Source organism: Rhinichthys klamathensis, unplaced genomic scaffold (genome assembly GCF_029890125.1).
Source record: "Rhinichthys klamathensis goyatoka isolate OS25496 unplaced genomic scaffold, OSU_Roscu_1.1 h1tg000236l_1, whole genome shotgun sequence".
Taxonomy (NCBI): Eukaryota; Metazoa; Chordata; class Actinopteri; order Cypriniformes; family Leuciscidae; genus Rhinichthys; species Rhinichthys klamathensis.
Window position 1 is genome coordinate 427,766 of NW_026606759.1, and position 25,305 is coordinate 453,070.

At 41.4% G+C, this 25,305-nt stretch overlaps 2 protein-coding genes across 2 annotated transcripts in view; both read right to left on the reverse strand.

Annotated features, from left to right (window-relative positions):
• Positions 1-5,067, reverse strand: part of nrg1 (neuregulin 1) — a 43,594-nt gene extending 38,527 nt beyond the window's left edge. Inside the window, exon 1 of the mRNA XM_056265565.1 lies at positions 4,086-5,067. Coding sequence (XP_056121540.1) covers positions 4,086-4,720 — 635 coding nt within the window. The 5' untranslated portion in view covers positions 4,721-5,067. The remainder of the gene's footprint in view (positions 1-4,085) is intronic.
• A 2,571-nt stretch (positions 5,068-7,638) lies between these two features.
• Positions 7,639-25,305, reverse strand: part of LOC130099781 (pro-neuregulin-2, membrane-bound isoform-like) — a 66,521-nt gene continuing 48,854 nt past the window's right edge. The window contains exons 2-4 of the mRNA XM_056265587.1: positions 16,580-16,754; positions 16,167-16,288; positions 7,639-7,757 (exon numbers count right to left, since the gene is read on the reverse strand). Of these exons, the coding sequence (XP_056121562.1) occupies positions 7,639-7,757; positions 16,167-16,288; positions 16,580-16,754 (416 nt within the window). The remainder of the gene's footprint in view (positions 7,758-16,166; positions 16,289-16,579; positions 16,755-25,305) is intronic.

Sequence of the window (25,305 nt, forward strand, 5' to 3'; positions counted from 1 at the left end):
TATAAACACTAGAATAGACCATAGTGAATCAGGGTTAGACAAAAACATGTTTGGGAAGAAAGATTGATGATGTATTGACACAATAAAATTTTGTTAGTTTTGAACAAAAAAAGTTATATAGTGTACCTTTAAGAAAATATTTATTATGTGGGTTTTGTAAAATGGATCCTTGAAACCATTTGAGAAGCACTATGTAGAAGTCATCAAAAATATTGGCATGACATCACACGGCCAATAAAACACTTTCAACAGTGGCTGCAATTAAAAAGACGAAACCTTTGCTGTCTAGCTAAAAAACAATCCATAAGACATTCATTACTGGAGGTAAAAGGCGTCGCTGCGACGGGTGGAGCTCATCTCCTGAAAGCGGGGCATGACCTCTCGATGAACCGCACCACACTGAACAAAACCAGCAAGAGAACAGAGCCAGTAATGAAATGAACAGCTTCACAGATTATTTCTTAATTAAAACGGATAGAGTGAAAACAACAGTAAGTGGACTCGAAGCATGATAACTGATAACTGATGTCAAAATCACAGCACGGGAAGAAGTCTTATTTCGCTGATAAGTAATAAATCATCTATGTCTTGGAGATCTGATGGGAGAGCGCGTGAAACGTGTCTGTGACATCATAAGGAAGACATTTTAAAAGGTTGGTGAGACGCGTAGCACTGATCGATAAAGCCATCAGGAAGTTATTCATACATTATTCAACGAGTTCACAGAGCTGTGCATTTATGAGCAGCACGCTTTACGGGATAGAGACCTATGGCTTATGCATGTTTACTATCATGTACTTAGTGCTATGCACCATTTCACTGTCTAGCATAAGCTAATGTGTTCATCAATACTGTATCACAGAACAGCACAGAGGTAGTGTGTGCAAACAGAAGGCGAAACCTGATTTTTCTTACAAAAATCTGAATCCTAAAATATACAACAAAGGGCCCAGCCATCCAAACTATACGCCTCTGATCACTAATGCCAGTGACCACACAGGACATCAATAATTTCAGCTTGTAGACAGACCCAGCCTGATTCTTGGCTTTAGTCCCACTGAAATACTGCAGTTAGATCTGAATCATCAGTCGTTCGCACAGGGCATCCCGAAATAACCGAGAGCGAAGACAGATCGCGCGGCCTCTCTGTAACACAGGTCAGCAGTGAGCGCTGATGTCGAGGGGCTGGACGTGCCCGAGATCAAGACACTAGACCACTCGACCAGAGGCAATGGACTAATCCAGAGGCCGTTTATTATTCTCCGTTCTGCCACTGATGGAGGTTTGGTTCCTCGCCACCATCGCCTTTTTCGCCTTTGTCATCATTGGCTTTTGGCTTGCTTAGTTGGGGACATTAATTTAATATTCAGCATTATTATTGATCTGCCTGCATTGACACCATTATATGAGAGCTGAACTGAGCTGGACGATGACATTACGGTTTTCTCCAGAGCGGCTATATATATATAAATGAACTAAATTAATAACTTTTTTTTTTACAACAGAAATGAACCATCACTGAACTTACTTAAAGGGATGCTCCACTTTTTTTTGGAAATAGGCTCATTTTACAACTCCCCCAGAGTTAAACTGTTGAGTTTTACCGTTTTTGAATCAATTCAGCCGATGTCCGGTTCTGGCGGTACCACTTTTAGCATAGCTTAGCATACATCATTGAAGTGGACAAGACCATTAGCATTTCTCAAAAAAAAATGACCAAAGAGTTTCGATATTTTTCCTATTTAAAACTGGACTCTTCTGTAGTTACGTCGTGCACTAAGACCGACGGAAAATGTAAAGTTGCGATTTTCTAGGCTGATATGGCTAGGAACTATACTCTCATTCCTGCGTAATAATCAAGAAACTTCACTGCCGTACCATGAGTGCAGCAGGCGTAATGATATGACGCAGCGCCTGAAAATAGGCCACCTTCCGTCAACACAACGGAACTATTTTCAGGCACTGCGTCATATCATTACGCCTGCTGCACTCATGGTACGGCAGTGAAGTTTCTTGATTATTACGCAGGAATGTGCTGGTGCTTTGAGGAGCTCAACACTGATCCGAACAACCTCCATCGGGAACTAAGCTAATCTCCAGATAACTATTTAGCAACCTAAGATACATGTACAAACAAAAATAGTTCTTGGTGGTTTATTTGCTAAACTACCAAATGTGAAAAAGTTTACAAAAGTCAGATTAATACTAATCAAGTGAGGCAGCATTGCTAGGTTGGCCCACAGACAGCATGGATAGTATTCAGAACCAGTACAGTAACCCAGCAAGTCAATATTACTCTACAAAATCCTCTAAAACAACATGCAAACAACTGCAGCTTGGCACATAAAATTGACAAAATGCACTATTTTCCACTTACAAGCTCACATCCTACTGAGAGATCAGTGTTCATTGTTCCCCATTAAACAGCATTAATCCTCTGTATGGGAATATTGTGCAGTAAAGCAATTTCTATTTAGCAAACTTTTTCTAACAAACTATTGAAAAAACTTTCAATGAGCTTCTTTTCGTGGAATAACGGGCTTTTGAGTGCTAATGCAAAGTATATGTAATGGATTAATGAAGTACTAATGCAATACATGATGATGTAAACCCATAAATGTGCATCCATGATGCATTTGCCTCTCATTATATTTCTGTCCTGATCTTTCATTTCACAAAATGCGTGATGTATTTCATCGGGCTCAGAATCACTTTAACTAAAGCTTCCTTGTTAGTCAGCTGATCTGCTGTCTGTTATTGATTTAGACTGAAATGTCCACAAAACCGATTGCATTTCCATTTCAGGCCCAGACGATTGATCCCAGTGCTTGCAGTGGGAGGGTCTTTGAGCTTCCCAGCAGCACTTGATTCAAGCAAACTGTGCAAGCCGAACGAGGCCAGCGCTGGGGTGACGCGAGGTTATGAAGATCAAGGCATGGAGGATCCACCACATCTGAAATACTCTGAGGTCTCAGCAACAAATGGACTGTAAAGTCCAGTCACAAACAAATTAACAATGTTAAATTAAGCTGTTAGGGATAGACGTACAATCCCTTCAGTGAGTTGTACTGTTGGGTACATTGATTATACTGTAGTAAAGTAGCACTTCCAGCTAAAAAAATGCATGTCTGTTTTCATTCTCATATTAAATATTGTGTGACACCACATTCTCCATTACAAATATTTCTCCATTACATGTAACTAAGGCTAGAAGTGTCCCAAAGACATCCGGCAGCTCTTAATTCTGTAATAGCTCAGTATTTTACATAAGCAGCTGTCTTAACCTCAGACAGATGAGGTGAGATAATCCAATCTTTTAAATGGATTAAAGTAGAGATCTCAGTCCCAGAGAACTGAAGGGCTTGGCTCTATATTTGCATAATGAGCTGCAGATTCTCAGCATCACTATAGGCTGGCTTCAGGAGACTTCTCCCGGCATCACTGCACACTGCTTAAAGTGGCAGAGATGACCAACAAAACCAAAAAAAAAACTGGGGAGAAAAAAGGAAAGGGAAGGAGATCCGAGATCCGGGAGTGGAAGTCTGGCAGTCCTCCAGCCATTATAATTCTTCAAGCTCTCAAAGTCACGGTGGAGAGCAGATAGTGTTACTGCCGATCATCTTTCTGTGGAAGGGCATGGGCTAGTCTGTGTGGAGACTCTGACCTTGAGATGGAGCAGAGCCAATAGGAAGTGTCCTCCTCACTGCAGCACCACTGCATTACCACACACTCGTGCGCCGCTGATAGTGTTCGGGTTTGACACAGTAATTGACAGGCGGCTTCAAAGGGGCGTCTGCGTCACTATCAGCGCCCATCGCGGGTGACTTGTACTTTCAGGGCTCAGTCGCAGGAGTGTGCAGCACGACCGACACGGTACAACACGCCTGCTCCGAAGTGACATACTACACATCCGACTCTTACCTCACGGGGAAACAAGCGCTTAACAATTAATGTTCTTAACAATTAGGGGTACACACATAACCTTCTTCATTGTTCAAGGCAGATTCTGTATTTTGAGACTAGACCTAAACTTAAACTTCTAACATTTTCAAGCCCCCCAAAGTGAACACAGGTTGTACTTACATGTCTTTGGAATAATTTCGTTAGATTCCAGAGTTGTATATTGGTTTGCATTGGTGGCATTCTGGACGGGTTTGAAGGTGCTCTTGGGTTTGGGTGGAGACACAGAGTTGTTGTGAACAGTCACTGCTGCAGTGGGTGTTAAAACAGCCACTTTAGATGAGGAGACCTCGACGGGACCGGCCGTGGACCCCCCCTCCACAAACACCTTGGGCTGTCCCGGGACAGACGGGCTGGCCGTGGAAGCGGAGACTGATACCGGATTCTGAGTGAAGTCCGAGTTTATTACAGGATCATGTCCTATGAGTTTACGATCAAGGTGGGTGGGTGGCTCGTACTCGAAGATCTTGTCCACGAAGACCCACTTGAGGCCGGCGGTGCAGAGAGCCAGGCTCAGCAAGCAGGCCAGGATAGGCAAGATGCAGATCTTCTCCGAGCGCACGCAGTTACTCACGCGCTCCAGGTCCAGGCACACACAGCAAGCCAAAGGCAAAGGCACGCATCCCGAAGGACCTTGCTCGCCGTCCCCCGGCACGTCCTCCTCCGCCTCCTCGGGCGTCTCTTTCGTGGAGACCTCGGACAGCGCTTCTGAAGGAGCCTCTTGAGACGCGAGCCCGGCCGAGATGTCCTCCGACTGCATCTCTCCCCCCGGTTCTGTGTGTCAGGATCAGACGAGCAGCAGACCTCGCTCTACTGCCTCACGAAGTGATCTCTCCATTATCAGGAGAGGGGGAAGGGACTCGGACACGATGCTCAACTGACTGACTAACCTCGTTACTAAAGAGGAAGACTTCTAATTTCTGTCGCCCAGGTCGCGCGCACGGTCTCCACAGGAGCAGGAGGAAAAACACCGGCAGCGAGGCTATAAATAAGGCATGTGTTCGGGAAGCAGTGTGTGTGAGCACCCCGGGGAGGATCCGCCTCAGAGCGAGTCGAGAGGTCCGGGGAGAGAGTAGTGCTCACCTGGGGGCAAGGCTGAGGATCATGCTGTCCGAAACGCCTGAATCATCCGCAGGCTGCAGGTGTATGTCCCATCAAAGCGCCGGCTCCTTGGAGCAAGAGCCGGCCGTTACAGACTCGCACGCAGAAGCACACGGAAGGACGAGGAGATCGGAGTGAAGATTACACACACCCCTTCCTACACCCCTCCTCTCTCTCCCTCTCCGTATCCATCACACCAACACACACGCTCTGTCTGGTGGCTCTCTCCTCTCACACTACCAACACAAAGCAGAGAGTCGGGCAAGTCTGCGCTTGATCCAATTAGGAAGAACGGCAGCGAATGAGACAGTCTCTCTCTCTCTCTCTCTCTCTCTCTCTCGCTCTCTCTCCTTCTCTGTCATTGATTCTGCTGTGGATGAGGATAGAGTTGTATCACACACACACACACACACACACACACACACTGATGGGACGCTTTCTCAGGGGAATATGCTGCTATTGTTTCTATCAGTGGTCGAGTGATATGTTTTTTAAATTGCTAATAACCAAAACTGTATCTAGAAGGCAGGGTGGGCGATGGTAGGCACAATTACAATATATATGCATGATGAGTAGTTAGACTTTTTTTTAAGATTTCAGGTTAAAATTGATATGAAAGTATGAGATAAAATGTGTATTTAAGTGCTGCTCACCATTTTTGCTTAAGTTTTTCACCATTATTTAATTATATTTTTGTCTTTAGTAGTTGCCCTGAGGTGCAACAAAGAATTTTTTTTGTTACACTTTATTTTAAGGTGTCCCTGTTAGTGTAATTATACATTTAAGTATATGTACTTACTATAGGGTTAGGAGTTATGCGTATTTTATAGTGATTACTATAATAATTACATGTAACATATGTAATGATGACACTGTAAAATAAAGTTACCGAATTTTTAAAAAAATGACAAATAGCTTTCATGAAATCAATATGAGCCCATAAAACTGCATGCATAATAATTATAAAAGAATTCAAAAACTGTGGTTTAAAACACTTTTAGATAAAGCATATTATACCACACAACATCTCATCAACTTTCCAAATGATAATATTATTTCATATTACATTTTGAGGAGATCTGAAGTCTACTGCTTAAACTTTGGGTAGACATTGTAACCTATGGTTGTAACTGACTTTAAGATTTGAAGTATTATCTTTACTTGAAAAACACTGCAGATAATAACGGCGCTGATAATAAATGAGAATAAAACATGAATGGAAACGTTTCATCGTTCAATCAAATGCCTGTTTTTAAATCACAGAGCTGATTTTAAAAGGCTAAATTGATTAGTTTGAGTAATGTGTGTATATATTCAGTTTGCCCTTTACTGTTGTATAATCACATTTGCCTCCACATGCTGCAGGAACGCTGACTCAGGGCCGGGGGATCGCGGGCGGGCCAGAACCCCCATCCCGGACCAATAAATACTGAATGAGGAACAGACTCCACAGGGAATACTGTGCAGCCACACCGGAAATCAGTGTGCTTTCATTTAATGAGGCGTTTTCTTTACACGTCAGCTGTGCTAACACACAATGTAAGAACAAGGGCTTTACTAATGAACTGGTTTTGTCACTATTATTGTAGTTCAAGTCGTTCTGTACTAGTCTTTCATTGCCATTAGATTCATTTGCTTCCGTGATCTCAAATTGAAGCCAATTTCACAGTTAACACAGTGTGATTTATCTTGAAGGCCATTATATAATATGGACGCGTAAAGTGATTATATAACAAAAGGCTGAATGATTTAACATGCTAAATATTACAAAGATAAAACAGGCTAATAAATGAAGGCATATTGAAACTAAACTTTTAAATCAGTTTTGTTTCAGTTAAGCTTAAGATTTCTTTTTTATTTTCATTCTTGCGAATGAATTTTAATTTAATTAAGACACATTGTCCCCCCACAAATTCTCATCCAGATTTTTTCCCTTACTTTTGATAATAATTATCATCAGATTTTCACTAATACAAAGATTTTATTATTAAACTTAGCTTAAATTAAACATACAATAAACAAAACTATTCGTTTGTTTGCTTTACAGTATTCAGAATTTAAGGAGGTAAAATGTGCTAAATCATCACAAAAATCTCCTTTTCTTTGTGCAAAACATATTTTCTGTTTTAATTTTGGGGTAAAATATGACTTGACAGGTTTGATTTTCATTCACCTGTTTGAAACATGAGGGTCTCCAAACCTTAGCCCAGACAGAGGCCATCTGTTCCTCAGATTAGTCAGATCAAGATTCAGACTCATCTTGGCATCCTCGCGGTCTGTGTACGTTTCTGAAGGATTTGTAAATGATGAAGTTCAAACTCACTCTTTTATGCTCACAAATATACACATTGCTTTCCACTAGCATTAACTAAGCCGTCCCACACTGACGAGGACGGATGACTTGTTACCATTATCAGATGAGCTGGGATTAGTGACCACACAGCACGTGGCATGAGCAGGGGTAAATGGAGCAGATACTGAGGGCTTCACGTCCCCTCAGGCCTGTTAAGCCGTCCCACGTCTCATTGCCATTAGGCTGGGAATCAAATGTACACGAGGTGTGTGTGTGCAGCGGGGTCATGAGGTCAGGTCGACAGTCGTGACCCCTCGACTCTCACAGAGGAAGTGGACTCGCATTATATGGACACATGCTGATGTCCTATCAGGAACAACTGAAGAGAAAGTCATACGCATTCCTTATTAAAAGAATGTTTTACATACACAGTTTAGAGACAGCTGTGACGTGAAGCGCGACTGTAACACTAGATCTGCTTGAGGACACCAGTGATTCAGAAAGCTACTTCTTTAAATAAGCGACCCCATCGGACTAGGATTGTAATTTTTAATTACTGAATATGTTCATATTAAATCAAATCTACATACTGAAGGGAAATAGCATACGGCTATATCATTTTCTTCAGGAAAAATGACAACTAGTGGTGGGCCGTTATCGGCGTTAACGTGAGACTCTTATCGGGCGATAAAAAAATATCGCCATTAATCTATTCTCAAAGTTGGGTTGGGAGCAGGGTCTATACTACGCAAGCTATGATGACTTTCACCTTCATATTTTAGCGCAGATGTAGGCCTACTGTATACCTAGCCGAATTGCACTGTAGGGGCATTTAATACCAATATATTGAAACGTCTGTTTATCTATACTCCCTTAATAAAGGAGTCCACACATTAGAAAAATATCCGTTTATGCGTTTTATATTTAATATGAGGGAAATACACATCCGTAACGGACGTGACACAAAAAACGTTAACTTTTAGGTGGCAAAAGTACAAAAAGTAATACTACCCACCGGATGAAGAAGGGCTGGCTCTCCACAGAACATAAAATATTCATTTTGTCTTATTTTTCGTGTTCGCATTTATGAGGGAAAAACAATGTTAGCCTACGTGACAGTTCCCCGTTACGGACGCGAGCAATCTGAAAAGCAGCACTGCTTTAAAACTTTCACAGAGACATCAAACATAAAGCACAAAGCCTTTCATTAAGGCGAATTTCGTTTTGTATTAATTGTATCTTAATTGTAATCAATGTTTCATCAACCAATTGCCTGGATTTAATAAATAAGAAGTAAATATAGCAGACGATAGATAATCACGACACGGAGGCGCCGGCGCGTGAACTGGAGCTTGTCTCATAAATGAACCGAAACTCAGCGTATAAGGCAGGCCTATTGCCTCAGGGGTACAGTGGGTGGCGTGAGGTGCGAATGTATAATGTAGAGAATAGTTACGAAAATGGAGAGAAAATATGAATCGGGCGCATTAAAAAGAAAAGAACCAGACAGTCTTTGTGTTTTATTTAACATAAGCTTACTTGGCTCAACAAGTAACACATTATTACATATGCATTCATCAGATAGTTTACATTTTTTTTTAACGGTTTTAATTTTAAAATGACTTGGTAGCAGAGGGCCCCAAGATGAAGCTCCGCCCCCCACTGTACTGAGAGTCTAGCTCCACCCCCAATGTACTGAGAGTCTAGCTCCGCCCCCACTGTACTGAGAGTCTAGCTCCACCCCCACTGCACTGAGAGTCTAGCTCCGCCCCCACTGCACTGAGAGTCTAGCTCCGCCCCCACTGTACTGAGAGTCTAGCTCCGCCCCCACTGCACTGAGAGTCTAGCTCCGCCCCCACTGTACTGACTCTAGCTCCGCCCCACTGCACTGAGAGTCTAGCTCCGCCCCTGCCCATCTAACAGACTACCTGCGAGGTTATTTATTTGGGTAGCACACACATCCTGAATGCCTTCGGCAGAATTCAAATGAGCCATTTTAATCTAGATTAATTCCAAGATTACAGTGAGATTAATCTAGATTAAAAAAATGTATCTATGCCCACCACTAATGACAACACTTGTGTAGAAAATTAGAGAATGATGGAAAATTCACAATCCATTCTGTCAAAATGACATTTAAAGATTATTTGTAGCATAACCTCATATAATAGATATATTGTAGATATGAAGGTCATTGGCTTGATAATGTGGGATAGGTGCCAAAAGGGTCCCAAGCGTGCCAAAACGAACAAGTCATCAAAGTCAAAGTCAAAACTGTGTTTGTTTTCTAGAGGGTAAAGATCTGTTTGTTAGGGTGCACTAAAACTAACTGCATTAAGTGTTAGCATTGTATCTAAATATAATAAACACTAAATATTATATTTCTCACATAGTAAAGATCAATGCATTCAGAGTTACTATGATAAACTGTAGAATAAAAACTATGAACAGAGAAATGCAAACATCTGACCTTCTTGACTAAGCATTCAAAATGTGAAATGAGTTAAATCCTAAATCCTTCTCACAGGAAGTTGAAGGAGTATTTCTGTCTGAAATGTGGAATGGGAGATGTGCCGGAAGAGTGTGTGATCGGTGCGGTGCATGGGTTTGGCAGGTGAAGGGTTACTGCTGCATTAGGAGATGAGACGCTTCTCATGCCAAACACGTCAAGGCAAGAGTTTTATTAACAAACGCGGAACAAGGTCTCGGGCACCAATTCAATAACGGTGCCTTTCTCTGCTGACGCACAAACACTGAGGAGCTTTTACAGAGATAGAGAGGCCTTTTCTCCTGCGCTGTCATGAGCAGAGAGACTGGAGTCAGACACACACACACACACACACACAGCGTCACGTCTGACTGTGTGTTCATGCCCTCACCTCCAACAGCCCGCCCGACTGGAGCCGCTACGCAGGACCATCCATCTCTCACACACACACACACACACACACACACACACACACACACACACACACACACACACACACACACACACACACACACACACACACACACACACACACACACACACACACGTCTGGTTCACTATCTTTGTGGGGACTCTGGTTTTTATGCTGTACAAACTGTAGGCCTATATATCTCTCCCCTTACACTAACCCGACCGGTAAACCTACCCATCACACACACACACACACACACACACACACACACACACACACACACACACACACACACACACACACACACACACACACACACACACACACACACACACACACACACACACACACACACACACACACACACACACACACACACACACGACTGGTTCACTATGTTTGTGGGGACTCTATGGTTTTTATACTGTACAAACTGTATATCTCTCCCTTTACACTAACCCGACCGCTAAACCTACCCATCACACACTCTCTCTCTCTCTCTCTCTCTCTCTCTCTCTCTCTCTCTCTCTCTCTCTCTCTCTCTCTCTCTCTCTCTCTCTCTCTCTACTGAATGACTTCCCACACATTCACAGAAAAAAGCTTTACTTCCGCGTCGCAACATAAGGTGACTGTAACCAACAGTATCGGCTTGTGCATCAAAACTAAAAATCAAATTAACTTCATTCATGTTTCTATCCATAATTTCAAGGCCAAAATAGATAAACAATGAAAGAAACGGCCGCGATCTCTCTTCCAGTCACAGTGCTGATGCATTAGTCAGTGTCTCATGGCATGACGCCTCCATAAAGCCGGACCCGGGCGCTCTGCTGCAGTGCAGTGGCAGCACTCAGCGCTGTAATTATTCATGCGGTCTGGAGGTGCAGTGTGTTCCCTCCTTCAGAGCTGTTCCCAAACGGCGAACAGTGGGAAGAGTGTGGCGTGACAGAGACCACTGAAGACAAAGAGCTTGTCTGCACCGGTCCACTGCAGTAACTCCTCCACACCTGCAGTACTGCAACCCTGACTCACATCTCTACAGAGGGATGCTTGACGTGATGTGAGTCAGGCATCACTACAGAGGGAGTCGTATGCACTGACGTGACTTTCCCACGGGAACACGAGTGGCAGAAGCTGCGGGACTGGATTTAATAGTGGAAACTGAGAAAACGCCACTAAAACTTATTATCATCAGTTTAAACTAAAGGCTGGACCTGATATAGTGTTCCTTACAACTTACCAAAGATCCAGTGATCATGGATATTGACATTATGCAGCAGGAATCATATTTCCTGACATTTATATGAGCCTGATTTCGACACCGGGGAAATACATAAAGCAAATTTGCCTGTGAACGCTTTATATAAATACAATATAGGTCTAAATCCGAGTGATCACTTATATCAATGTTATATATATCAGTATATATATCATGTTTTCATATTATTATACAGTGATTAATTTGTTGCCCAGTCACAGATGCTGCATTAGTGGAGACAGCAGTATGTTCGCGTCAAGACTGAGAGGACGCTAACATTGGTAGTATCTCAAGAAGTTAAAACAATGTAAACACAACAAAAACACGCAAATCCGGCCAAAATGTTTACTGTCACGATTGTTACCATCTATTGAATTACCGTAAAACTTCAAATAATAGCCCGGGCTTTTATTTTCCCAAATCGTCGAACTGCACCGGCTTGTATTTGAGACAGGCGTCTATATGAGACCGGCCTTTATAATTTAGTGTTGAGATGTTGTTCATTGAGTGTAGGCCTAGAGTCTCTAATCTCTAAAAAATCTACAAATGCTCCACGTGAAACTGCGGTCTTCCGACCTTTTACTATCGCGTCAATTGATTTTGATTAATATGCGCGAGGGAGAGAGAGCAAGACAGCGCTCGTGTTGTTTGAAGACGGGAGAGTGCGCGCGCGCGCGGCGCGCTCTCTCTCTCTGCTCGTAACGCGCCCTGTCAAGCGCAGCAGTCAATTCTACATCACTCGCCGATCAAAAAAGGCTTTGGCGGGACACACATTTGCTTTGGCGGCCGCCAAAAAGCGGACGATCGGACGGGTTTTAGAAGGTTAAATACAACCCGAAACTAAAAAACAGACCCGGCCTCTATTTGAGACCGGCCTTTATTTACCCAAACCTGCAGCCACACCAGGCGTGTAAAAGAGACAGGCGTCTATTTGGGACTCGGCTATTATTTGAAGTTTTACGGTAGTTTATATCCAGCTGGTCACTTTTAAGCATTTATTAGTCAAATAAGTAGCATATTTCGATCGACCTCTACCCTAGCAACTGCACAGCGAGGCCTTGGCAACCGCCCACCACAACACTGGTGAACCACTCACGAGATGTTCTTCACTCAGATCTGCTTTGGCCTTCAACATTTACTGTATTTCTCCAATCTCTTGTTATCCCCTCATATTTTGTCTATCACTAAACGGCAGTCCTCCACAGACCTGTCTAGACACTATAATTGAAACCTGACCTGTTCAGATGACCACTTACAAAAACATTCAGACATATGCAGAAAATGTAATGAATGATACTGGATCCAAATACCACAGATATGACATCTTTGGAGTGTTATCCTGCAGTACAGCTGGACTTTACTGATCCAGACCACACGACAGCAGAAACATCTACGCATGAGCTCATATATAGCCACTGGAGCTCTGCTGAGACAAAACACACATGAAAACGGCCCTAAAATGTCACTCATAATTGTTTTACATGGGGCCATGATGTCATTTCAGCATTTTTCGGTGCTAGTGTGTTATTTTACTGCGGTCCAAAAACGGAAATGTCTCCCACCTGCCATTAGAAAGTTCCCGGACAAATGACCAACTGTTTTTTTTACATCCACCAGCATTGTGTGGAAATGTAATTCCCATCTGAACTTTCTTTTGAGTGTATGTGGATGTTTATGTAAACTAAGGCCATGTTCACTCCTGGTATCAAGATGCGTTTTGGTCGATCGGATCACAAGTGGACGACGCTAATACAGATGTAATACACTTTCCACCACTTCCAGAGGTATATGAAAACACATTCGACCGGATTGCTTACATAGTGTAAACACTCATGTCGTCGAATGTGTTCAAACAGCCACAATAGAGCGTCTACTCTCCGCCTACTGATCTAATGCCTAAACACTATGGGAAGAGCTCTAGCCAGACGGGATTTAAACTTTGTCGACTAGAGACACAAGTTTGGTTTGAAGACGAAAATGTACCAAGCTCAATGTTCTCTCACCATTCCTGATTTCTAACACACACTCGCTGTGTTCGGCTGGTCTTCGGCTGTCAGAGCAGAAACTAAACTAAACGCTCTCCGTGTGTTTCTCTCTCGTCTCCGTTCATATGTAAATTGCACAAGATTATATTTTGTCCATTAGATTGAGAGATCTGAAAAAGCCCATACATTTCCTCGCCCATAGACCCTCACCTCGAAGAAATCAGGACAGAACAGGTCTAAAGTGGACAAAAGAGACGGATCTAAACACCAGGTGTGCACGGGACTGTGTCTCTCGTCTACTTGTGATCCGACCGATCGAAACACATCTTCATATCAGGAGTGAACAGGCCTGAAGAGTTCAAATGAACTATGGCTTTGTATGTACACATGAAATGTTTTGAGAATGAAGTTTTGAGAATGACGAGTGAACAGAGATATACAGTATTTGTGGAGAGAATATTAAAGACGGCTCCATTTTAAAACGTGGTTGTGACTCTGGTCAATTGCAACATCTGGTGTGCAGATTGAGACTAAACCCTTACTGTAAAAGATGAGTGGCATCCATATTTAGCTTTGTATATCTTAGCAAAAATAAACAAAAGCACAAAAATCGTCCTTAATGTCCAAGTCTATTCTTCAATGAGATACTCTGTCAATATCCATCATCAGCTCTGTAGATGAACAATAATTGGGATAAAAAGGTGCTCGTTGAAAAGCATGCTGAAAGACATGTGATCATCTGGAATATAAGACGTGCCATCAGTGCAATGGAGAGACGCGGTTTCCTTGAAATGGGTCAAATGAGAAGCTTTGATGAATTTGGTGGAAGTCTATGAGGAAGAGTCTAATGGTGGCCGGCGGTCTCACGTTACCAGAGGGGACCGCTTTCATGGAGAACCTGAGGGGAAACTACTCAGACTAAAGCCCACAAATCAATAAAGTGTAAATGCAGATCCATACATACAGAGATTCTGCCTTGGATGTAGGGTTTCGTTCAGTTCTGGGTACGACTGTAAGCTCAGTCTCGAACTCACAGACAGTAACTGACCACTGTTATCACACTGCTCCGCATGGACATCATATCCTCTCTGCACAGCCTTTAAATAAGGTTAGATGAGGTCCTTAAAGTCTGGCCCCTCAGCTGTTTAACACCCTAAGATGAGGGAAATCTGCCCTGTGCTCGGTCAGATAACCTCCTTCTTCACCAGGTTTATAAGGCATCAACATCAGGGCGTTTACAGTCATTTACATTAACAGACTGGCCGGTCACTGCTGTTCTAATGCCCGAGGGAAGACACGGAAGACCTCGTACTTTTCTCTTTCCGCAATCATTTAAATGCACTGCTCACTAATTGAAAAAAGGCATTAAGAAGCCAGATCACAGAGCAGAAAACTGATCATTTTTGCAATGTTGCGACTGGGCTGGAGGAACCCCATTTAGCTTTCAGGAGATATTTATGACCCGCCGCTTTTTAGCCTCACAACCAGTAAATGATCAATATCACAATTGGGGCTGTGTTACATTTGTGGATGTAAGTAAGCAGACAGCACGAGTTAAGTAGGTTTTTATATTTTTCTGTGGTGTTTGTTTGCCCATGCATGATTCCCCACAATGCTACAGTGTTTTTGGCTGTTATAGTGCAATGCTATATGTTTATCTACTATGCAAGGACTGTTGAGAGCATGAAGTGTCCAACATTCCCGATAAACAAGAGCATCATCCTGAAGTGCACTTCTCCCTGTTCAGTGTGATCACACTACCCACACTATTCACTGTATACTACAAAATGGCGAATTGGGACGCACTGATATTCTGGTCTTCTTCAGATATGGGAACAGGAAGACAGAACTCCTAAAGCTAATAAAGTAGCTTGGAATCAATGTATTTAAGTTTTAAACAAGTGTAACCTACAGAAGCTTGGAGATGAGGAGAAGAGATGCTCTAGATGCAGCTATTATGTGGCATTTATGTGAAGCCTTACAAAACTTAACTGTTCAACATGAACATATAATATAATTATAATATATCAATGTGAGCTTTTAAATGGATAAATAATTAAAGTTAGGGTGAAAACATCAATAAGAAAAGTGAAGATGACAAAAAACAACAATACTACTCCCTAATTTATATACAGTACCTGAGTCAAAGACATGGGCCTATAGATACAAAAAGACATGCAATGCAACACATTTACAAGAACCGTCCAAACGAATGAATCAGGCTTTCCAGCGTTACATACATGAGAGACAAGTCAGCCATTTAGGAGTGTGTGTGTGTGTGTGTGTGTGTGTGTGAGTGAGTGAGTGAGTGAAAAGGAGGACCGTTTAAGAGGAAGCGATTCACTAGAATGAATCAGACGTACCAGTGACAGTAAAGCATCTCGTGACGTGTGACGTTTTAAAACAGCATGTGTTTTGCTACACCACCAATCGTTCCTCGCGCTGCATTCATAGAAATTGTGGTTGTGACTCAAGAGCCAAGCAGAAAATGCAATGATGTTATAGAAAATGCACTTTACAAACGATACAGAACAGACGTGGTGATTTAGCGGTTTCCACTAGTGTATTCAGTCTTCACTCTGGGTGGGTCGGGTCACCCTGGCCCTTCTGTGGCCTCGCCACACATTTACACACTGTTGACTTTAATGCTAGTGAAAAGGATGCATTCTTACTTTTGATGATGGTTAGGCTCGCTGTAGTATTTGTTTTTCCAATTTTGTTGACTGCCTCACAGGTGTATAAACCAGCGTGCCCCTCTGTGGACTTCCTGATCAGTAGCTCGGATATGTTCTTCCTGTGGAAAGTTACATAATGCTGGTTGTTTATACTGTAATTCAAGATAAACATTAGCAGCGTATGCATCATCATGAGTCAGAGTAATATCGGAGTATTTCTTCTCAAAACTGCAACACTGTCCCAAGGTTACGGATCTCATGTTTGGTTTTACTGGGTTAACTTTGACCAACAGCCGCCCACACACTGTACGACACACGGCAGATACCGTCACGCTAAATGCAAACATAACATTTCTGACTTAATATTCTCTGAAGCCAAATCTGGATTTATTTAAACAGTAGGAACTTACTGTTTCCTTTCCTTAATCTTAATGCTTTTGGGTCTGTTTTTGCCTGCGAGTTCTTGCCCGTTCTTGTACCACTTGACGCTGGGCGGTGGGTTTCCCGACACGACCTGACACTTAAACACGGTCTTTTTCCCGTCCTGCACCGTCACGCTCCGCAGCTCCTTCACCTTGGGTTCGGCTGAAACACACACACAAAGCAGAAGACAGAAATTACCCACAGTAATAAAACTTCAATATTATACGTTAACTTATAACTTATTAATGTTATATACGTATAAGCAATAAAATACATTAATATTTCACCGCATGCCCTCTATTCTACTGTAATTATATTTTTAATGTAGGGGGGTTTGACAGGAAACTGTTCTTGATTGTCATGAATATCAAACAATCTTAAAGTTAATAGGCTTAATTTTTTTTTAGCAACATATTATCAAATGTTCCCCATTGCTGTCCTCTCGGCAGTGTTGCCAGATTTGGGTTTGGGTTCAAAATTTGGGTTTGGGCAGGTGGACAAAATTTGGGCTGGTTTTGGGATCAGTTTGGCGTTTTTTTTAAATGTTTTAATTGGTTAACAAACAAAACCCAAGTGCGCATGTACTCCATCCAATCAGTCATCATGATGCTATTAAACACACAAGCCCACTGCAATATTCAACAATGCATTGCCGGTGTGAGAACTGGACTGAGCTGGACCATGATAACATCACTGATTTATTGCAGCAAACAACTTTACACATGTGGGTTTTAAGTAAGATACGACAAGACAACATTCTGCAAAAAATAAATAAATAAAATCATTTTTTGAAATAAATGTTTCCTCAGAAGGAAGAATGGGCCTCTGCTAACCCCTCCACCTCACCCAGTGTTACACCCCTGGCCTCTCAAGCTGTGGTGTGCATTTGGCCCCAAACACATTTTATTCATATCCAATATAGTAACATTTTGAAATATCTGACACATTATAATAAATGCAGATTTAAACTAAAGGTTGAACTGTGTTCTCAAAAAGTATATATTTCATAAATGTCAGGCCAGGGCACGTTTTATACAGTTAATTTATACAATTAATTGCAATATTATAATCAACAAATTGTAAAAATGGTGAGTGGTTTGGTTTCTACATATGTAACTTTATCATTTTGTTTAAATTCTGCAGAAAAACCTCTAATATGCTGTTTAATTGCGAGTTCCTACGTGACAGTGTGACAAACACACAATAACCAGATCAGTCTGTGTGTGATGTCATATAAAACAGATAAGTGAAGCTCGCCCTGGGCATGACATCTTTCCTAAAGAAGGAGAGTGCCTCATCGTTTAGAGTAGAAACATCACAACATGACAAAGGTGAAAATGATTCACAACTAAACTAAATAATGTTTTGCATGTTTACTTTAAACGGTAGCGTTAGTCACTATATTTGGGAACACTTAAGATTAGGGAACACATATTCACTACTAATAGGAGTTTTCCCTCAATAAACTCTTTTTGACAGCAAGTAAGGTAGTTGTTGTACTGGTTATGTTTGGGGAAGGGTTAAGGGATGCAGAATAAGGCATTAATATGTGCTTTATAAGTACTAATAAACAGACAATATGCATGCTAATAAGCAACTAGTGAATAGTGTTCCCTAATCTAGAGTGTTAACCCTTTTATTAAAGTTATATAAACAAAACCAGCATCTATGGTAGGACCGCATTTACACAGCTACATAGTTATGAGTCCGCATCAGCAGGTGGTGATACTGCAGTCTGAAGAGACACACAGATAACTAAAGATTAACTAATTTATCCAGAAAATCCTTTTGTGTTGAACTCTTGTTTGTCCCAACTGCATAATCCCCTCCGACTTTGGCATATTCCCAGCAAAAAAACGCAAGGAGAGATTTTCAGCGAAATTCCCCCTTAAATGTTGCATAGAATTGTTTAGGAATGGTTAAAATAACTCTCTGTATATTGATCTGAATATGCTATTTAATGCACCACATATGCTTGCATACTTGCTAATAAAGAGATTCTGATTTGTCCTGTAATGTATTCTCCAGTTGTGTGCTGGGTGATCTAATCTGAAGGTGTTTGTTTGCCAGTCACAGCTGCTCAATCCTCAGAGACGATCAACTCCATCAGTCCAAACTGTTCAAAATGATAAAGCATGCAGCTCAAAAATCTTGTTGCCTTATCATGCAACACTTCCTGTAGACAAGGTGCTTTTAATAACAAGAATATTTTGCATAGCGCAGTGATGACAGCAACCCAGAGAGAGCTGCTTCATCTCCGTAGAGACCTCTGCTGGGACACTGACTGGGCTTGCACACACAGACGTGTGTTATACATGTGTAATATACACTGCCAGGCCGGGGAAAAAAGTCGCTGTTTGGATTTAAATTGGAAAATGCTTAGGAGTCTATGACTGGATCATTATTGCAGTGATTATTATGTTTCTAGCATGTTATATGTTTGGCATCAGTTCTTCTAACACTAATTGATGGAGTGTGTAGCTTTTCATTTCTTAAACAACCATGTAGGAACACACATCGTGGCCAGCAAAGCAATGTTGTGTTTAAAAGACGTCTAATAGCGGTCCAAACACAGCCCTGACGTCTAGGCTAAAACAAGGCAAAATTTGGGCTGTCAGTGAAAATTTAACAGACGTCTAAACCATCGCCCAAGAACAGACTAGTCATCAATTAGATAATAAAGAAATGAAACGAGTGAAGAAATGAATCCAAACACCTTGTAATCACTGTGTACTTTGCTTACATGATGGGATATCATACATCTCGCAAGTTATTTTTGGCAAAAATGACATGTAACTTCAGTAAATTCAAGGTTATTTTGGCTAGAAGTGTGTCGGACTATATCGGGTCTATAGTGAACCGAGACGGTGAAATGACGGCTATTGCTTGCTAGGCCAAATATAAATGTTGTGATGTTATTTCCATCAAGAGTTGCATATATTTTCTGTCAAGATCTGGTATAGTCCATGCAAGAGTCCAGCTCTCTGTAAAGCCTCCTCCAGCACATCCCAAACACTTCCAGTGGATTTAAGCTCTGGACTCATGTGTGCAAATGATTCTTCAAGCTCTTCTCAACCATTCTCTCACAGTCTGAGCCTGATGAATCTTGCAGGGGCGTATAATTTAGTAGGGATGCTAGGGACGTGTCCCTACCAATATTCAATGACACTGATATATCCCTAGCAATAATTTCGATCAAAACTTAAAATATATTTATACATTGATGTCCCCGTCCCCACCAATTTCAAAATCAAACCTACGCCACTGCTTGACATTGTCATCCTGAAATGGATGTTCCTACATGGTTGTTTAAGGAATGAAAAGCTACACACTCCATCAATTAGGGTTAGAAGAACTGTTGCCAAACATATAACATGCTAGAAACATAATAATCACTGCAATAATGATCCAGACTCTAAAGCATTTGCCTATTTAAATCCAAATAGCGACCTTTCTTTTTCTTCTTTTTATTTTTTGGCCAGGCAGTGTATTTTAACCTGATAAGATCACGGACGGATAACAGCGAATCCCGTTATTTGTGTTTCCTCGCGGTGTCTGGGTCCGGGCGCTGCCCGTCCAGCTGTTTCTGTGTGTCACGGACGCCTTCCCTTTGGGGAACTCCTACACTGTCTTTCAGGCCGCAAAACGGGTCCACGTTCCCATGATCTAATATGAGCTTCAGACAGACAGATCCGCCAGATCCTGCTTCTGTCAGAGATCTCTACAGTAAGACTGAAACTCTTGACATCGCCTTCAGCTGGAGGATTATTATAGGTGTTTTGGTGGATGTGTGAAGCCAGTTCTCCTCAGATTCACACAGGTGTCCAAGCAGAGGAGCAACAGCTGTACAGAAATCACATTAACCGTAGACTAACCACAGCCGAAGAGTCACTTTTGTCTTCATTTTAAACACTATTTTTGATCATTTCAAATTATGTTTTCATTTCAAAGTATGCAAGTGCTATCTTTCTTTACAATAGATAAATGTCGCTTTGATATTTTATATCTCATGGAAAGATATATTCAGACATTTTTAAAGGTGAATCAAGAGTTCAAATACTTCAAACACAATAATTCCTCACATGTTTATACGCATGAAACTCAACGAACAGGACGCATTTCATCCGGCTGAGGTTCGTCTAAAGCTGGCACGAGCGTGTTTCAACATGAGCTCGAACTGAAGCAGTGACAGTGAGTTTCTTCAGCAAGAGATCATTCACAGAATCGACTCGCTCAGACTGCCGCGCGTCACACTCCTCATCAAATACATTCAAAAATAACATTAAAAAGTAGGCTGTGAATGGAGCGTTCACTAACCTTTAACTCTAGTCACACGTAGCGTTAATACCTAATACTCAATAACCAAGAGTGTGTGTTCAGTGACATGCAGTGAGGCTCAGACCACATTGAAAATCAGAGATTCAAATCTAATTTAAACTTAGAAATAAACAGTGAATTGTAGAGTTTGGCTGAACTAATGCTGGAGGACATGATCATCAGGTTCAGTTGATGAAGCCCCAGTGCTGTGGTCCATACAGACACCAAACACTGAGACCGTCTCACATTTATCTACAGTTTTCCCATTCAAATATCTCAAATTGTTATGCTAATAAATGTCCCCTAATTCAAACAACTTCGGTTCAGTTGCTGCCTTACATTTTTAGGTATAATCAAAATTGGCTGTACAAACATTTCCTAGTTGAATCTTTTATAACTTGAAAATGAAGTTCAAACGGAGGAGTTAAAATACAGTAAAACACATGCTGTAATGCCTTTCTCCGGGTGTGTATTGAAGCGCTGTACTCCCTGAGCTCCAGAAGGCAAGCCGCCGCCGTGACAGGCGGGAAACTCTCTCCTCTAAGTCACCGGACCGGTGGGTCGTGTTAATGGTTACAAACATTTCTGCCCGTTCTCGCTTGACAGAGTCGCATGCGCTCAAACATCCCAGAGGATTGCAACACCTGTAACCTGAAAGTGCAGCTCACGGGGAAAGAAACTATTGAAATCTGCTCAATAGTGGAGCTGTCAATCCATTCCCACCACCTGAAACCTCGACACACACACACACACACACACACACACTCTTACCTTCCGGGGAGCTCGAGTCCTTATCCTTTTTCTTTCCACCACCTTTCCCATCTTTTCTTGGCTGTTTCTCAGACATGCTGGCTGTGTGTGTTCTCGCTGCGTTCAGCTGTCAGTCAGTGTAAGTTGAGCGCGAGGTGCGAGTGTGTGAGCGAGACTCCCTCAGACAACTCTAGCAACAGAAACTCTCCCCCGTCTGCAAGTGTGTTTTACTCAGGAGAGGCGGGATCAACTCGCAATGTGTCAGATTTCCACAAGTCCTACGAATCATGGCACTTCTTCATTTGTAAATTAGCAACGGCCGCCGTGTTGGTGTGTTAAAGCCACTTTGAAGACTTCCTAGTCTTGGAAGACTCAGCTCTAATGGTCTGATAGTGTATAAACAGGACGGCTGACACATTGCTTCTGTCGTTATATACTGTGATCGAACGAAGTACTGTGAAATGTGTCATAATAATTAAATACTCAACTGAGAAGTGTTATACACACATAATACTTGTGTTCCTCTCTTTGGATGTGACGACACACGGCTGACATAAGCATGGCACGCTTAACAAGACCAGACTTGCTGGATTCAGTTGATGTTGTCACGGTTTGATGTGGGTCTGTGGTCTTGTTCGACATGACGTGTGGGACGAATGTCAGGATACACCAACCAGGAAGATCATGCCAATACTCCTGCCATACACACCGAAACTGGGCTTCACACTGAAATATGTTGAACAACAGCAGATCTGACAGTTTGAGCTTTATCTTTAAAACAAGACAAGTGACATGTTTTGCTAATGTTGGTATCATAAGCAAATCCTAAATATAAAACTTTTCAAATAGAAATATGCCTAATGACTGAATTACAGTCACTGACACACGAGTGTGTGAATAACAATACATGAAATATGTTTATAAAAGTGGAAAAATAATGTGTTGGTTAACTGAGTGCACCTAAAATAGAAGAAAGCATGTTTTCATGCAGGATTACAGTCTCTGTCTGCTAGTCATTCATTATCCTCAGGGATGCGCCAGTACTGACATTCTGGCTGACCATTATTTTCATATTATGGCTGATAAATGGCAGATTTGAATAAATCTATTATTATTTTAAGTGAATAATAAAACATTAATTAATTTGAAATAAAACTACAAGTTAGTTTATAAAACTAGAAGTGAATTTAGCCATTACAGCATGTACAGCATGGAAATGGATATTCATTTTTTTATTTTCTTTAACCTTTCTTTAACCAGGTTAGTCTCATTGAGATATATACTCTCTTTTTCAAGAGAGACCTGGTCAAGATAGCAGAACAAACTAGATCACACAATCACAAAACAAACACAAAAGAGGCAAAGACAACTCGAGTACATTTAAATAAAATAAAAGTGCTATTAATTAAAATATTTGCACATGTGGATGGACTTTTGTTCTATAGTTTTAACATAACCTTTAAAATCATTTAAGGAAATTTGACACTGTAGTTTAAGTGTTTTCTGTAGGTCATTCCAAGTAGAAGGTGCAACAACCATGAAAGCCTTTTTAAACAACTCTGTCCAGGCTTGAGGTACATTCAATGAAATAGTTTTCTGGACCGTAATCCATAAGTACATAAATGCGGATATGTAACTTGGGAGCCTGCCTATAATGCCCTTATATATAAAGATGTAAAGGTGAATAAGCCGGAGATTTGACAGAGAGGGCAAATGCACTATAGAGGGCAAGAGTGTACAGTGATGAGTGAGGGGTCTGCAAATTGAAATAAACCTTAAAGCTCCATGAAACACAGCATCCGACATCTGAAGACACTTAGATAAGGGCATTCATATACAACAGATCACCATAATCAATAATACAGAGAAATGTGGCCTCGACTAGCCTTTTCTGGCACAAAAAGTAAAACAAGATTTGTGCCTAAAGAAAAAAACAACTTTTTTCCTAGATTCTGTATATGAAGCTTAAAAGAAAGGTGATCATCAATTAAAAATCCTAAATATGTATAAGATGAAACAACTTCAATTGTTGTACCCGGATCAGTAACAATATTCAGGTCTAACTCTTTTTTCCTTGAGTTTGAAAAGACCATTTCTTTGGTCTTCTATGCATTAAGAACAAGCTCTAATTGATAAAGCTGTGCTTGACTCTATCGAAAGCAGTTTGCAGGCATTCATACGCCTTCCTAATAGTAGCTGCAATAATAAATAACCGTATCATCTGCATAAAAATAGAAAAATGCATGTTGGACATTTTCCCCCAGACAGTTTATATAAATAGTGAATAAAAGTGGCCCCAAAATGGAGCCCTGTGGGACCCCTTTACAGATTGATACATATTTTGATAAATGACAGTTTTTGCTGATCAATATCGATAAGTAGGAATGCCTTAGTCTTTTTTATATTTGTTTTTTATTACTGAGCGAAAGTGAAACAAGTGAAAGCATGGCAGAACATATATTACTTGTTTTGACAATGACAAGATATTTTGTTGTTTTAAATCAGATCTGAGATCAGGCTGAGAATGTTTCCAGCGGTAACTTCAGACATGCTCCCTCACAGATCCAGACCTGAGCCATTTCCTTCAGCACAAGCACAAGCACTGGCACGTCACGTCAAACAGGTAACACTTCAAAGTCAGTCCTCGGTTCGGTTTAAATCGAACCTTTCAGTTTCACCCAGTGGGTGTTGAATGAAACTCGCCCCTTCAGGTAGTCATCCTGAGAGTCTCCTCGAGGTGGGTGGGGTCGAGGAAATCCAGGACTCCTTCCTTCTGTACAAAGGCTGATGCGTCACAGACACGGCTACAGTTAAGGATACGGTTGAGTGATCTTGGAGGGAGAGGAATGCGTGGGCTTCAATAGAGCAAACCTGCGTGAACACAGCCAGAGCTCATCCGTCGGGATCAGGGATAGACTCCGCTTACTGACTCAAACGGGACGTCAGTGACAGGAAGGAAGCTATTCGTTGGAAACTACATCCCATTGAACCATATCAAATAATTTTTATAGTCTTTGTGCAAAAAAAAGGGCTTTTTTTCTGTTTACAAAAATCACGATGAATTTTCCCATAACAGAGTTGAACAGAACAGAAGTTGAGGATGATTATGAAAAATCTGCACATTACTGACTAAAAGAGAAGTGTGCCAAATGTTTCAAAGGTGAAAACAGCACAACAGAGTTCAACTATTGAGACTGATGAGGCCAATGTAAGTTTAACCCCTTCGTTCACACACACACACACACACACACACACACACAATAAACAATGTACGTGACTTAAAAAAGGTTAAATGGTCCTGAAATAAAATAGTCACACTTGTGCTCCTCGCGGTCAAAACTGACGCTTTGGAAATGAATGGGAAACGAATTTCATCTAGTGGAAGCGTTTGGTACTGCGCCCAAACAAATCTAACTAAAGGTTTCATTGTTTCATAACAATAAATCGAAAATTCTATAACTTTTTTAAGTTCACTTTTTAAAAACTTTTTTACTTAAGGAGTAGGCTAATCTGGCAAGTGCCGTCTTTAAAACGGCCAAACTTCAGTCTGTGCTACAAAACATTTAAGATTTATTACAGCTTAAGTTGGACATTTCTTTTTCGGGTCTATGGATTATGTGGACAAATGGATTATAACTACTGCATG